At 36.4% G+C, this 14,420-nt stretch overlaps 2 protein-coding genes across 2 annotated transcripts; one reads left to right on the top strand and one right to left on the bottom strand.

Moving 5' to 3' along the window:
* Positions 1-1,269: 1,269 nt before the first annotated feature.
* Positions 1,270-8,623, top strand: LOC135696133 (TAF5-like RNA polymerase II p300/CBP-associated factor-associated factor 65 kDa subunit 5L). The gene is made up of 6 exons (XM_065215418.2): positions 1,270-2,181; positions 3,123-3,256; positions 3,989-4,114; positions 5,178-5,371; positions 6,182-6,295; positions 7,079-8,623. The coding sequence occupies exons 1-6, from the start codon at positions 1,364-1,366 to the stop codon at positions 7,445-7,447; spliced, it is 1,755 nt and encodes a 584-aa protein (XP_065071490.1). The 5' UTR covers positions 1,270-1,363; the 3' UTR covers positions 7,448-8,623.
* A 1,085-nt stretch (positions 8,624-9,708) lies between these two features.
* Positions 9,709-13,048, bottom strand: LOC135696161 (uncharacterized). The gene has a single exon (XM_065215444.2). The coding sequence runs from the start codon at positions 13,034-13,036 to the stop codon at positions 11,360-11,362; it is 1,677 nt and encodes a 558-aa protein (XP_065071516.2). The 5' UTR covers positions 13,037-13,048; the 3' UTR covers positions 9,709-11,359.
* Between the last annotated feature and the right edge of the window lie 1,372 nt (positions 13,049-14,420).

Raw genomic sequence — 14,420 nt, forward strand, 5'->3', positions numbered from 1 at the left:
CTTATATCCAAGATTCACATGTTTCTCAGACACCAACTTTCTGAAGATTGTATTCGTCGCTATGCAACACGCACCCACTGATTAAGGAATATTCGCCGTCCTACAATGTTGTAGAATCCTTTTTAGACTGTTGTATTACATCGTTGCCAATATAATTAATTGCTAGTTAATTCAATTGGTGTTCCGTGATTTCTCGCTTCGCTTATTCCAAAGGGAAGTCATCTTGGAAGAAATTCGATATTTCATCAGAAAAGATTGGAATCCGATACTTGCCTCAAGACTTGCCTGACCATTCGCTCTACAAGTTGCCTAGATAAAAGCCAGACCCCTCTCAAGAGCATTCTCTTCAAATTTGTTAAAAAAGGAGGGAAATTGATAGAGTAGGATGATATGTTACGTTTTGCATCATTTAAAGATTTTGATTGCAGGCAACAAGATGTATTTGATTCTGATTGATTCTGACATAATCAAAAGGGCATTGTCCTCTTTTTGGGGAGTTTAAAGGGCGTGGCTGTTTATAATTTTCGTGGTGCCAAATCCCCTCACATTTTCCAAATCTCTATTCTCTATTGGTAGACGCATATCTTTTCTTACATCATTCAATTTGGGCCGATTGCCACGCTAAGCTACCGTTGGTAAATTTTAAAGGGTCTTCTTCTCAAATGAACGACACTATTGGTAGTATTTTAACTACTCACTCGATCATTTTGTTCCCTGCAGCATGTCTGAGCCGTTTATAGAGCCAGAAGTTTCTTAATTTGTGAGATATATCCTTTCTTATGCCATTAATTTTTAAGCTATGTACAAATCATCTAGGATTGAATTCATGACATGGAGCTCGGAAAGGTCACTAATCGTCTATCCAGAAAACAGTTGAATGGCAACCTATAATATCTCAATAAAAAATACCAATCAAAACTTGTCTAATTGTTTTTTATGGTTTGCAATATTTGTATGAAGAAATGGTAAGCATAACAACTGGAATTTTAACTTCCACTCGTTTCAGTCCCTACATTTATTATGTTTTATCTATAAGTTTTCATTCTTAGTTAATAACCCAAATGTACGTACAACACTGAAAGTACAACTCGAAACACTGCAGTTGTCTGGACAGCTCATTAAGAGTTCTTCTAATTAGCTCCTCGTAAAACTAAAGCAGTTTTAAGATTAACAATTTACGATTATTCCCAAGTAATTTTTGTTGTAGGTTTTCTCTAGTTTGTTCATAGAGATGGGAATATAAGAATTCTCCATCTCTATGATTTTTTTCCAACCCTTCGTGAATGCGAGGCTGGGTTTAGTGGGCCTAAGCTTTCCAGGCAAATGGAATGTCTAAAGCGAGTTGAAATTAGTTGTATAAAACATGGTAGATGACCGTTTATCATATAATGGGTTACATAAAGCGAAGGATAGAGGCATACAGGATATTTTAGAAATGCATTTAAAAAGCAGATCTATAGATTACAATGTTTCTGGAGAGGAACAAGCGGACCATACAGGACTTATCACTGGGTGTAATTCCCGCCAAGATAAGAAAATTGTACCTTCGAGAACAATTGAAGAGAACCTCATATCTTACACAGCCATAACGGCTGATCCAACTCCGCACGAAGAGCAGTATCTTGGTTTGAAATCCTTTCTGACTGCATGTAATGGAACTTATAGGTCCGATTTGATGCAACTGTTGTTTCCGGTGTTTTCAATTTTCGTGGTGGAACAAATAGAAATGGATCATTTTGTATCCGCACAAACATTTTTCAACAAATATTATAGTGAACACGAAGAGAAATACGAAAAGGAAGTCAATGAGCTTTTGCTGCTGACTAAAAGCAAGGATTTTGTGAATGACAAATCAAAAGTTGCACATTTAAAACAGAAAAAGTGGCGTATTGTTTTATCTAGTAAGATATTTAATTACTTGATTCAGCATTTGCGAAATAATAACCATTCACTTTTACTTCAGACAATAAATAAAAATATAGATATAAAGATATTGGATGACTCAAGACAGGTGGATAATAAAGAATGGACTGAGGTTGATATTCAAAAGAATGATGTAGATGAAATTCCTGGGGATGATGAAGAGGTGAACAAATTGAATGGTTATATTCAGAAAGTGGAAAAGGCTAGCAAGACAAAGCCATCAATTACATTGTACTCATTTGTGAATTCCTATCAAGGGTATGTTGTATCATTTTTATGCTTATGTAAAACATTGTTGATGCAAAATGACAATTCAACGAGCTAAAGGAACAAATGAAAGTCTGACCAAATTCAGAATTCATCAAAAAAAATTTTTTTTCTACAAAAAGATCCAGGTGTAAGATTCTACAAAAAGACCCAGCTTTGGACTTTTGAGGCCCCCTTCCCAGTTCATAAGGTGCCAACCACGAAGAAGGAATTTTCTTTCAATTGTTTGGAGCATAAGATGTGTAAAAAACAATGTAATTTTAAGTAATTTCAGAAGTGCTACCTTTTTTCTCCAGCAGTGCTTTACCTCATAATTATACCTTGCTATCCAAAGAAAGTAAAAAACTTATGTTAAATTTTCACTAAGGTATTTTCACTTAGCCAGATATATGGTATGACATACAAACTTTTGTTTATAAAACTTCCTCAAAGTTTGAAATTTCCAACTCTGATCTTTCCTAACTTTTTAAGAAGCTGTCTGAGCAGTAGCACTACTTTTATCTGAAGCATGTTAGTGTAGAGAAAACTGTAGCAAAATATTTTTGTCTGGAGTTCATATTTTTATCTTTTTAATATTTTATTAAGTTTTTCAGTTTTCACTATTAACATAACATGGAAAATATTTTAAGGATGAACTCCCTTTACTTGAACCAATAAAGGAGAGAGTTTGCCTTTATTTGTTAATATCCTGTGATCCTGAGAAAAGAAATCAGAGGACAAAATATATCCTGCTTATCATTTTGAAGTGTGTGTTGTTAGCACTTGCCTATTCTCAGGAATTTTTTATGTACAAAAGTAGAAACGAAGGCAATTTGTGAATCAGATGTGCAGTATATAATATATTATCAGTAATCGACATTATTAGAAAACCTAGTATAGATTGAGTATTTTGATTTATATTTTTCACATTTTAATATATGTATTTTTTTTAGTTTATCATCTGTAAAGTTTTCTCCAAATGGTAATGTGATTTGTGCTGGATTTGAAGATTCTTCTGTACGGTTATGGAGTTTGAATGTGAAAAAATTTGGACAGCCAAATCCTAAAACGTCGAGCATTAAAACAGGTATTTGCCTAGGATCTCTCTGAATTTCATCAACTATTGTTATCTTGGAGTCAAGCCATTAACATCTCCATTTCAAGAATATGATGCTCAAAGGGTACATTTAGACAGTCTCTTGATAGTGCAACAGTTGCTTGAAAACCATAAGAACAATTTGTACATGTAGCACATATTTCCCAAATAGCCTTTAACTCTTACTAGTGTTTTTTCCTTTCTTTTCTTCCCAAAAATATGTTGTTTCTGATCAAATAATTATTCAAGTTTCAAAATCATGCAATTATTTCAATAAGATGCTTAATTTGACTTTTGCCCAAGGATGAAATAAGGCTAATCTTGGAAAAATAGCAGTTATAACTTATGATATAAGAAGCTATGTGTGAAAATTATGTTAATTGAAACTTCTTTAACTATCATATTCAATTTTCTTAGGTCGATGAAGTATGATCTAAGTTTTGTGACGTTTTATTCTACTTTAGGCTTGCAACATCCCTAGTTGTCTTTTCAAAGAGGACCATCCTGCATAATTTTTTTCTAAAAGTCCCCCCCCCCCCCCTCTTCATTGTCTGTTCTATGAAATTTTCAAAATGCATTTCATCTCATTAGCTTCATGAAATGTACCCAGTCTGTAATCTACTTGTATTTATACTTGATGTTCTTGGCATGACAGAAAAGAAAATGCCTCGTTTAATCAATTTCATAAACTTTGTGTGATGATTTTGTCTGCTTTCTATATAGCAACAACTTCAACTGAGACATCATCTAATGAAAGCATTGTTTTAAGAGGACATCAAGGATCTGTCTATTCACTCCAGTTTCTGCCTGAAGGCAATGCTTTGCTTTCTGCTTCAGAGGACTGCTCAGGTATGTTAGCTGAGATACACGAATCATAAGTACTTGCAAAAGAGGATCATGTCTCAATTCAGCCCTTAATATACTGTAAGGCTAAGGGAGCTCTTAAGACCCAACCAGGGGCGACACTTGATCAAATATTAGGGGGGCAAGCCTATTGTTTTAATAAGATGACTTCACATTTCCCATTGTTTTAGAACAAAAGACCATTGTCCTCCAAAGAATTGGGGGGGCAGTCCCCCCCCCCCCAAGTGTCACAGCCACTGGACCCAACACATCAAGATTTAAATACCATTTTTAGCAAAATGCCACAAGCCCACTGATAATGCATTCACTAGTTCAAAGGTGTTTAACACTTTCAAATTGGGTCATATTTTGCTCACTGAGTTTGTTCCTTGGCTGCCAAGCATTATTCAGCAATGCCAATGTTCAGCTGTTTTTCTAGACGTTTAACAACCTGTGCTGAGTGTTCTTGGGGCATGTATGTGTTACTAGCAAGTTACTGTTACAAATTGTTTTTTCATAATTTGTTTATATAGTAAAATACAACAGTACCCTATCCCTTTTTACTTTGACATCATCTTGTATTTCTGTCTTGGCTGTGTCCAAATATCAGATGAGCAGAATGTTCTTTGAAAAATTCAGAAAAAGGACAATTATTAAAGCTATTCATTGGGTTATGAGTGAAATTATTGCGAAATATTTATTAATATCAGTACTGGGTAAGAATCATATTTTAAGAGTTTAGTTATATTTTGTGGCTTATACTAACAAAGTGAGTAATGGGGAAAATGCAGTGAATTCTTCAAATCACCTGTTTGAGAAGCCTGTTCTTCTTTACTAACTCTGCCACAATATCTGGCTCTTGAAATTCTCAGCCCCACCGCAACCCCTCTTAATTCTACTATTAAAGCTTTTTGAATTCCTTACATGTGTCTCCTGCACTATAGTTTATTTTCATGCCTCCAGTCTTTGTTTATCTTCAAAGACCAAATACTGCTGGGATTCTCGAATTTTCTTCCTTTCACACAGTTTAATCCTTTATATGATAAAACTATGCATTTTGTTTGAATAGTTCGTCTTTGGAGTGTACAGTCACAAACATCCATGGTTGAATACAAAGGCCATGACAGCCCTGTCTGGGACATCAGTTCTGGCTGCAAGGGCTCATACTTTGTTTCTTCATCGAAAGATCATACCATTCGCCTGTGGGCAACTGAATATGCTTTTCCACTGAGGCTATTTGCAGGACATCTCAACAGTGTTGATGTAAGCATGTATAGTATTTACGATGGTGTTCATAATATGAGTGTTAAAACTGCAGCAAATGTAAAGGCGTATGTTTGATTTGAAAAGATACGACTAGTTCGATTATAGCACCAAGATTTACTTTCACCCCCGATGAAGTCATCTTTGATGATTTTGATTACGTATGAAATCATTTTGAAAAGAACGCCCTTTCTTTTGGCTTGCGTTTGGAATACGTCTGGTAAATTGAATTATTGCCAGACCCGCACATCTTTTGAAAATTAGGCCTATTAATTCATGAAAAAGCGAAGCGGCTGTAATTTTGGTTTCTGTTGCATAAATTCTAGGCTTACAATTACTGCTTGCTTAGCTATCATAGTTATATAATGCCAATAATAACAATCAGCACAAACACTGGCATGGGCCTGCGATTATAGACAAAAACGCTTACCTTTTATAACTATTCATAGGTAGTTTTGAAAGTGGGGTTATAGTATGTTCTAACGTACTTGTCGTAGCTTCTGAAACGTTAGAATGAAAAAATGTATTATATGTTTTATAACCATGAGATAAATCTAAGAAAGAGGTGAAATGATAAATGCATATCATTTCTGTAAAGGCAAATATGTTTTTAGAGGCATTGCTCAAAGTTTGCATCGTTCGGTGTATGGTGATTTTTTTTATTGAACCTGGACTTCATTTCTCTAACGTAAGAGCATTTATCCCCACAAATATAAGAATTTTTCCTAAGAAAATATTGTAAATCACTTATGTTGGTAATAAACTCGCCAAACAAGTGTTTCTTATTCTTTCCACTGATCTCTTTTTCAGTGCGTTCAGTTTCATCCAAATGGTAATTATGTTGCGAGTGGATCGGCAGATAGAACATGCCGGTTGTGGGACCTTCAAAGTGCACAGTTTGTCCGAGTTTTTGTTGGGCATGACGTAAGATTCGATATGCATTTTCTTCCTACGCTCTTATCCTAATAACCTAGAAAGTATATCTTTTGCCAATTCCTTTAAAATGTTACCCTTTCAACTACAGTCACTGACAGAACTCCTCGGAGCGCCCTGTTGCTTGAGTGTTGTTTTAAAGCATATTATTGTTTTCTGGTAAAAAAGCCTGACATTGCATTCCCATCCAACAAAACAAATTTGGTTGTAATGTTAGATATCATAGTTGTCTGAAATGAATAAATGGAAACACACTAAACCTCTTAAATTTACACAAAACAACACTGTTGGGAGGGGAAAGGAGGATGCAGTATGAAATATTCAAAAATTTAGTGTAGTGTACCAAGGTTTGTAGTGCAACGATTGTAGGATATCCTGGTTAGAAATATGGTCCGTGATATTCGTTCTGTCTTCTCTATAGATTAATCCAAGGGCATGCTTCTCTTACTAGTAATGTACCCTGGCATGTACATTATCTTGAAATAGCTTTATTTTAACATGAAATAAAGTTTTATTTACGTATTATAAGGCATGGATCCTCATTGCTCACATTATTGTTTAGGCTCATATTTCTTTGTATATGCATTACTCTGTTGCGTTTTCCCCCATTTTTTTATCTATGGCACCTGTCGTCCGGTCTTACTTCCATTCAGATGTTGTCATTTTTCAAAAAATCCTTTAACATGTGTAGAAATATAAAAACACTCATGGTAGATTGTGTCTGTAGCAAGATTCGTTTATGGTATCGAATCGAGTGGCATTGATTTCTTTTAGGCCCCAATATACAGCATTGCATTCAGTCCGGATGGGACGCATCTGGTATCAGCTGGTGATGACAACAGAGTTCTAGTCTGGGACATTCGTAATGGCAAAGTATTAAAGGACCTACGTGGACATACTGATACCCTTTACAGCGTGGCATTTAGCAAGGACGGATCAATGCTAGTGTCTGGCGGGCTTGACAATAGTATTCGCGTTTGGAATGCAGAGGCGATTATAAAACATGGAACATCAGGGATGGCCACCAGTGACAGCCTGTATCACTTGATAAGTGCGTATTCAACAAAAGCGACAAGTGTCCTTGAATTGCATTTCTCGCAAGGCAACTTATTGCTGGCTGCAGGGCTCCATGAAACTAGGTAATTTTGTATATATATATGTAAAATGAACCGATAACTTAGTATATTTTGTACTATTTATCGTAACTGACGTGTCTATTTACCAGACCCCAAAGAAGGCGACATCGAGAATCATTGTAAATCATTTATATGCAGAGGACTTTCTCGCAAGTTTGTATAAACTAGATTGTCGAATTTCAAGCCCCACCTTCTTTACGCACCCAAATGGACTGCAGCAACTAAGAGATACTAGAGCTGTTTCATTTTACAATTATGACTCACTTAGACCCCGTTTACACGGGAACGATCCAGGCCGGGATCGATCCCAAACTGGTACGGATCGGCGGCCTTCCGTTTACACGCGAACGCTCTGGATTGATCCGCTATCCGTGCTAATTTGGGTTCGCTTTGGAAAGCGTTCCAATTTGGGATCGATCCAGTTTGGGATCGATCCCGTCTCGTGTAAACGCTCGAAAAGGTTGGATCGATCCCAAATTGGCACGGATAGGAAACGAGGCTAACAAATTTTCCAATTGGAGGTGCTTTGAACATGGTGCTTCGAGCTTTTTTCTATCAGATTTTGCGCGCCTTCTCGTTTCTCGCCCACCAGAAGAGAAAAACAAAACAACATGGAGGAATTTTTTTACAACTTAACAACTTTTTGGGGAGATTGTATTTGAAATGATCTTAAAATTCCTACCAATCTTAACACTTTTGCGGGGTCTTGTCAACCATGTTTTCCCACATTTTTGTCCACTATTAAATGCCTTATCTTACACCCTTCTTATGTTCTGACATTGATTTAGCAGTTTCCACCCCATCTTTACATACAATGGTGTCTACTAAAGCATTTCATCTTATACAATAGCAGCATTTATCTTTAAGACATCACATCAATGTAAGACACCAAGTTCCAATCTACCTACACTCTTATAAATGATAGCTTCTCAAAACTGACGTTTTGTCTAAAGTCAGTGTCTTACGTAGGCTTTGCCGTATTTTGTAACAAATGATTAAGGTTGAAAAGTTCTTCATCCCTTTAATCGAAAATACTGTTGTCAAGTTAGCCAAAGGGGACAGCCTGTAGAATTTAGTGATGCCTTTACCTAAAGAAATCTAACTAAATTTCCTGTATGAAACTGATTAACTTGCGATTTTATATTAACCAATATTTATATTCGTATCAAAAACTAATTCACGACTCTCTCATTCTCTTGTCTCTCACAAACTTGAAAGTCGTTGTAGTAACCACTGTCGAAAGTGATCACAATGACTTTTAGAGTTTGTAGCAAAATGCTTTGGTTAGAATAAAGAGCGGGGGTCGGGATGGTCTTTAGAATCCAAAAATGATTTACGGTAGAGGGGGGGGGGGCATTTTCCCGACCTCAAAATATGTCTCCAATATTAGCAAATGTTTAATAGCGTGCAGAATTAAGATGACAACGAACACCTCCCAATTACAGACATTTGTTGTTTCCCCGGTGTCCGCCATGCATTGTAAATCGGCGCTAGTGGTACAGAAATTTTAGCAATTGTGTATTCGTCCATTGTGAATCATCTTTGCCAATGAAATATTTGAAAGTCCCATGTTTGTATCAGTTGCTTTACTCCGAAGCGCCTTGGGATTTGAATATACACGAAAATGAAGGAATGCCATTTTTGAAAAAAACTAAGCGTAGACTCATTCAAATGAAGTTTTCCTTTTACAAGTAACGCCTTTTACAAGACGTGTGGCCTAGGACAGAAATATCTTGAGCGAGCAACCCTGTTAAGTTGATTGCAGCCGAAGTATAAGAATTTCCTTGGAGTGATGAGGCTCTACTGACTGCTTAAGACAAGGTAATAGAAACTCTTATCTTATGACATGTTTGCTCAAATGTAAATACGATGGGGTGTGTTGTCCCCTCTATGCATAAGTTGGGCCAACTTGCATAGTTAAGGGACCGACTCTTCAAAACCAATCTAAGCACAAGCAGAGAAACGTAATAAAGATGTACGAAGGATACGTTTGAGAAAATACGAAGAGACCCCGCGCTGTGGTAATATGGGTAATTCTTTATCCTTAGAACTGGCTGTCATTTGGTACTTTTGAGGGTACTTTTGTTTTGCTTAACTTGTTCTTTGGGATCATTTTTGAATCATACTTCAACCAAAACTACCAGTACAAATCTTTGGTGTGGAGGGCGGCCGTGAAGGGGCATACGGGCATGCCTCGAATGCGTACCAGATGAGGGGGTCTAGGGGCATGCTTCTCCGAAATTTTTTATTTTCCGACGTCCTTCTTCCCCCTGCTGGTATCCTAGAGGCCTATAAACCCGATAACTTAGCTGTTTAATCGATTCTTTTTGGTTCCGACCCAGGGACCGCAAAAGCAGCGGGATTACAAGGGCTTTAGCCCCCTAAGAATTTCCAAAATGTACCTAAAACAAACATACAAAAATCGCCCTGCTCTTTTTATTAGCATGTTTAGAAGCGCCCAAAATTTTTTTTAGCCCCCCTCAATCGGTAATTTGCTCAAGTCCTATTGTTATTGCAAGTCACTTCCACCAACTCACAGTCTTATGTGCATTAGATAACTAGAAACAGCACTGAAACAAAGTGCATGCAAAGCTAAAACTAAAAGCAAACCAGCTCTTAATGAATACCAACTCTTAACAACTCTTTCATGGAAAAGGCTTGATCTCTTTCTTTGCAAGTCAGTTGAGTATTGTTGTAACAGTTTTGTGAAGTTTGAGAAATGTTGCATTGTTAGTTAGTTAGGATAGGAAGAGGGGATTTGTATAATTAGCTACAGTTTTGTTTGAAGCTAATGGGGATATCATTTCTCCGTCAGTGGGTTACAGATTATAGTTTAAAGTACAAGATGATACAAATTTCATTTTATTAAGTGACCCCTCAGCAGTTGTTATTTCCTTATCTTACGAATGTTTCTCTGATTATTATCAATCAGTGACTCAGTGAGAGATAATTCAAATTTGCAAAGTTAATCGCTGTTGTCTTTGCTGTGCAATCTGGTTCCCTTTTCATAAAATTTTTATAAATATTGGAGATCATATACAGTTATTTTTCTTTTGTTGCCAAATATTAAAGTGTTTCTGCTTGGCAAAGAATATTTATGCAACAACTGTTAAAAATTCAAAACTTTTTTCATTTCAACAAAGCTAAATCTTGCTTTTTTATAATTAAGACTGATTATAACATTTCAACACATGGATGGTAAGCTAAGGCTACATCTGAGACTTTGAATCCACTGAGCATGGGGTGCATCTTTTTATTTCAGTAAGTGGCATGCTTAGCTCCTGGAACTCAATTATAAAGCTAATACTGAGAGGTGAAATAGTTTGCTTAACTGATCTATATTGCTCTTTGTCCACTTTATGACTAGAATGATAACATGAATCAAGTGCATTGTATTCCTATGCATTATCTTCCATGTTATTTTAACATAGGGGGCAAATTTTTCATCATCAAGCTCTAAAAAATTTTACCCCTTAAACAAAAATATTTCATTTTTGTTTGAAAAAATATTTGTTTCTGGTAAAAAATCCCCTGACACTGCATCCCCTTTGCTGCCAAAACAATGTTGGTTGCAGAATTAGATATTAAGGTTATCTGAAATGAATCCACCGGACTACCCCAAAACATTTGTATGTGCATAAATCAACTTATGACCACAGAAACAAAAACTAATCAACAGAGTATCAATCTGCTGTCACAACTCTCAAATCATAATTTAGTTATGGTTGAAGAGGCATTGTCACACACAAAAATAATGATGGAAATTATTTGAATCCATACATAAACTCTTTAAGAAAACGCAATATGCCTGCTATCATTGTCAGGTTTACTAGCAAAAATAAAATTAAAAATTTGTATAGGATACTAAATATTAAATATCTTAACAAAACACAACAGTTTATACTGTTTTAGTTTGATTTTACAAACAGTCAGAGCTGCTTGACCCAGAGTTATCATCATCTAATGAGGCATACAATGCTTTGTTGCGCCTTACAAGAAAGGTTGGCTTCTGGCTTGGTTCATCAGAAAACTCATCACTTGAATGCTTTCTTTTCATTTCTTTAGATTCAGTTTGTGAATCAACCTCTGAAGATTTTGAGAAACTAGTACTACTCAATGCACTTTCATCTCCATCATCTGATGAATCATCATCTAATGATATCTCACTGGGATCACCTGCAAAATTTGGTATCTCATTAAAATCATCTGAACTGCTAGAATCAAGGTCAGATGATGTGTCTCTTGATCCAACTTTATTGGAGTGACCATAATTCTCTGTTTTCCTTATAATTGATATATTACATGGATTTTTTATATCAAGCTTTTCACACAGTTCCATAGTTTGGTTATTACTGTTGCCAGATTTTGAATTTGAGCTATTTGTTCTCTCAAAGTTCTGGGGTATGGATAGGTCTTTAAATATCTCTCTAATCTCATTTATCTGTTTATCTGTTATCCTGTATTTTTCAAGTTCTTCATCGTTCCTTGGAACCCAAGTGGCACGGGATGTTGCATTATACAGTGTATATGTTGATTTTGTCACTGCTAACCATTCTTCATCATATTGGAGCTCTTTTTTCCCAGTTGATGGCCCCATATCTATGACTTGCAAAAAGTTCCTGTTTGGTAGACATTTATCCAAGGCCAGAAATTTTGTAAATGTCTTTTCTCCATCACCATTTTCTTTGTGTTCAACAAGAGCAGCAAATTTCACATGTAAATGGGCAGCAAACCAAAAAGATGGTTTCAATGCCTTCAAAAGCTCTAAGCAAGCTGGGCTGCCAAGTCTTTTGCTTTCAACCTCCTCTCTGAAAAATCTCTTTTTCCTAAGAAGATCCTCAACATCACCATAGTTATATACATTTTTGGGCCAATCATGACTAATAAATATATCTAAATGTTCCTTAAGCACTTTCAGCTTGAAAACTTCGTAGCTTCTTGTATGATAGATGCTTCTCATTGTGCTATCATTGAATGGGGGCATTTCAAAATGTCCCTTATAAAAGTCGTGGTCTTTGTATATCCCTGATATCCCACCTATCTTAAATCCACCATAATTAACCACGCCTGCATAACCTAAATAGTAAATATTTGGTGCAACCCATCCACCAAAGGGAAGCTCCCAGAGGTGCTTCGATGCCTCGTGGTTACCCCCAATAAACAGGGTAAGAACTGGGGCAGTTTTCACCCCTGAGTAATAATCTTTAAACACACCCATTTGTCTGTATTTTGGCGGGACGGCCATTGATAGAAGGTCTTCGTGATCTCTAACAGCTTGAAAATCACCACAGCATATCAGTAAATCGATCTTCTTGTTTTTTGCTGTCTGAATGTACTGCACTGTTTCATAGATTTTTTCTAGCTCCCCGTGGCAACATCCTTGCACAGCTATGCATACATTTTCACCGCAAGCATCTTCCTCAGCTTCAGTCAGCAAGCAGCCAGCGTCAGGTGTTGCTTCACCAAATTGTGATGCTTTCTCATCAGACATTATCTTAGGTACGGTAGGCAGGTATCTTTTTAAAAACTTCGAGTTGCTTCCAAAAGTACAGGACCCTTCGTTATGATAACACAAAATAGGCCGACCACCTGACATAACAAAACAAATCTCCTAACCAAAACGAGGGTTGGCTCGGAGCCCAGTAGTGGTGGATAAGTACAAAGATTGGGGAATTGTCTAGTTTCCATACAGCCCGATCTGATATTCATAAATAAGCATAATTGATAGTCATAAATTAGTATGATTAATTATTTCAAGTAAAGAGTTAGGGTTAGGGTTAGGGTTAGGTTTAGGGTTAAGGTTAGGGTAAACTAATTACGTCATCAGGTCGAGCAGTATGGAAACTAGACAGCTCCAAAAGATTGGATGCAAATTAACTAGGTACCTATTTGAGGTTCAAATGACATATAGAATAGAAAGAAGCTTGCGACCGATTAGGTGATCAATTTTATATTACCTTATGTTTCTTTTTTGTGTTTTTTTGTGTTTCTAAAAAGTAGCTCTTTAAACCTTTGTATTTAAGAAACCATACAGGATCTTTTAGTGCCAAAACTAACAAAAAGATGAAAAAGCTGAGTACTTATCTTGACCTTTGTTTTGTATTTAAAAATGCGTATTGTCAGCATAAAAAGAAAATTATGAACACTTTTGTAGCCCAGAATATACTATCAATAACCTTACTGTAATAGCATTACTGAAACTCAACGAAAAACAAGAGAGTGTCCGACGAGCCAAAGAGCAATACCTCAATGGCCTGGCAAACACTCTCACAGTCACACCCAACGGCATGAACAGCACCACTGACCGTTAACCTTACAGCCACATTGTCATTATTTAATATCATAGGACTCAGGAATGTGCTGATTGGGGGGCGTGAGGGGGCGTCACGCCCTCCCCAATGTCTGCAAACTTTTAGTTGGTCATGCAGCGGGAACCTTAGCATTAATTAGGAGGTTTGACCAAATTTCAACCTATATTTCATTCATTTTATTGGTCATGGTTGGCCATAGTCAATTTTCTTTTTCGTAATACACTCTTTTTTATAAGAACAAATTTTATAAGACAAATTAAGAACAAGCTGAGGCTGAGTTACTGTATAATGCAATTTTGAACAACGTTTTATGTAAAAAATGAGGACTTTTAGCAATATGTGGGTTCTTTTTCGGTAAATATTCAAACCTCTGGGCAAATGAAGGCTGTCTCACTCAATTTGTTAGCAATAAGGCCTAAACACCATTCTTGAGCGAAAATGCTAACAATCGCACTGCTTACAACCTATTAATTTAAGAACAAGTTAAGAGCAATTTTTAGGCGGTACAGAATTTGAATATGGCTTATAAAAACGCAAACATTTTACGACATACTAAAAGCTTTTTTGTCTGACACTCCTCACGGCATAAAACGTCAGAATAAGGGTTATTTCGGACCTTTATTCTAACGTTTTATGCTCTGAGGAGTGTCAGACGAAAAAGCTTTTAGT

This window comes from Rhopilema esculentum, chromosome 14 (assembly GCF_057945365.1).
Source record: "Rhopilema esculentum isolate cy_ngs chromosome 14, ASM5794536v1, whole genome shotgun sequence".
NCBI classification, from domain to species: domain Eukaryota; kingdom Metazoa; phylum Cnidaria; class Scyphozoa; order Rhizostomeae; family Rhizostomatidae; genus Rhopilema; species Rhopilema esculentum.

What these genes read in the sequence shown, in the direction of transcription:
- LOC135696133 (XM_065215418.2), top strand. Translation starts at nt 1,364, where the DNA reads ATGGTAGATGACCGTTTATCATATAATGGGTTACATAAAGCGAAGGAT. An exon ending in AACGTCGAGCATTAAAACAG is followed by an intron (nt 3,257 to 3,988) that starts GTATTTGCCTAG and finishes CTTTCTATATAG; the next exon opens with CAACAACTTCAACTGAGACA. An exon ending in GAGTTTTTGTTGGGCATGAC is followed by an intron (nt 6,296 to 7,078) that starts GTAAGATTCGAT and finishes GATTTCTTTTAG; the next exon opens with GCCCCAATATACAGCATTGC.
- LOC135696161 (XM_065215444.2), bottom strand. Translation starts at nt 13,036, where the DNA reads ATGTCAGGTGGTCGGCCTATTTTGTGTTATCATAACGAAGGGTCCTGT.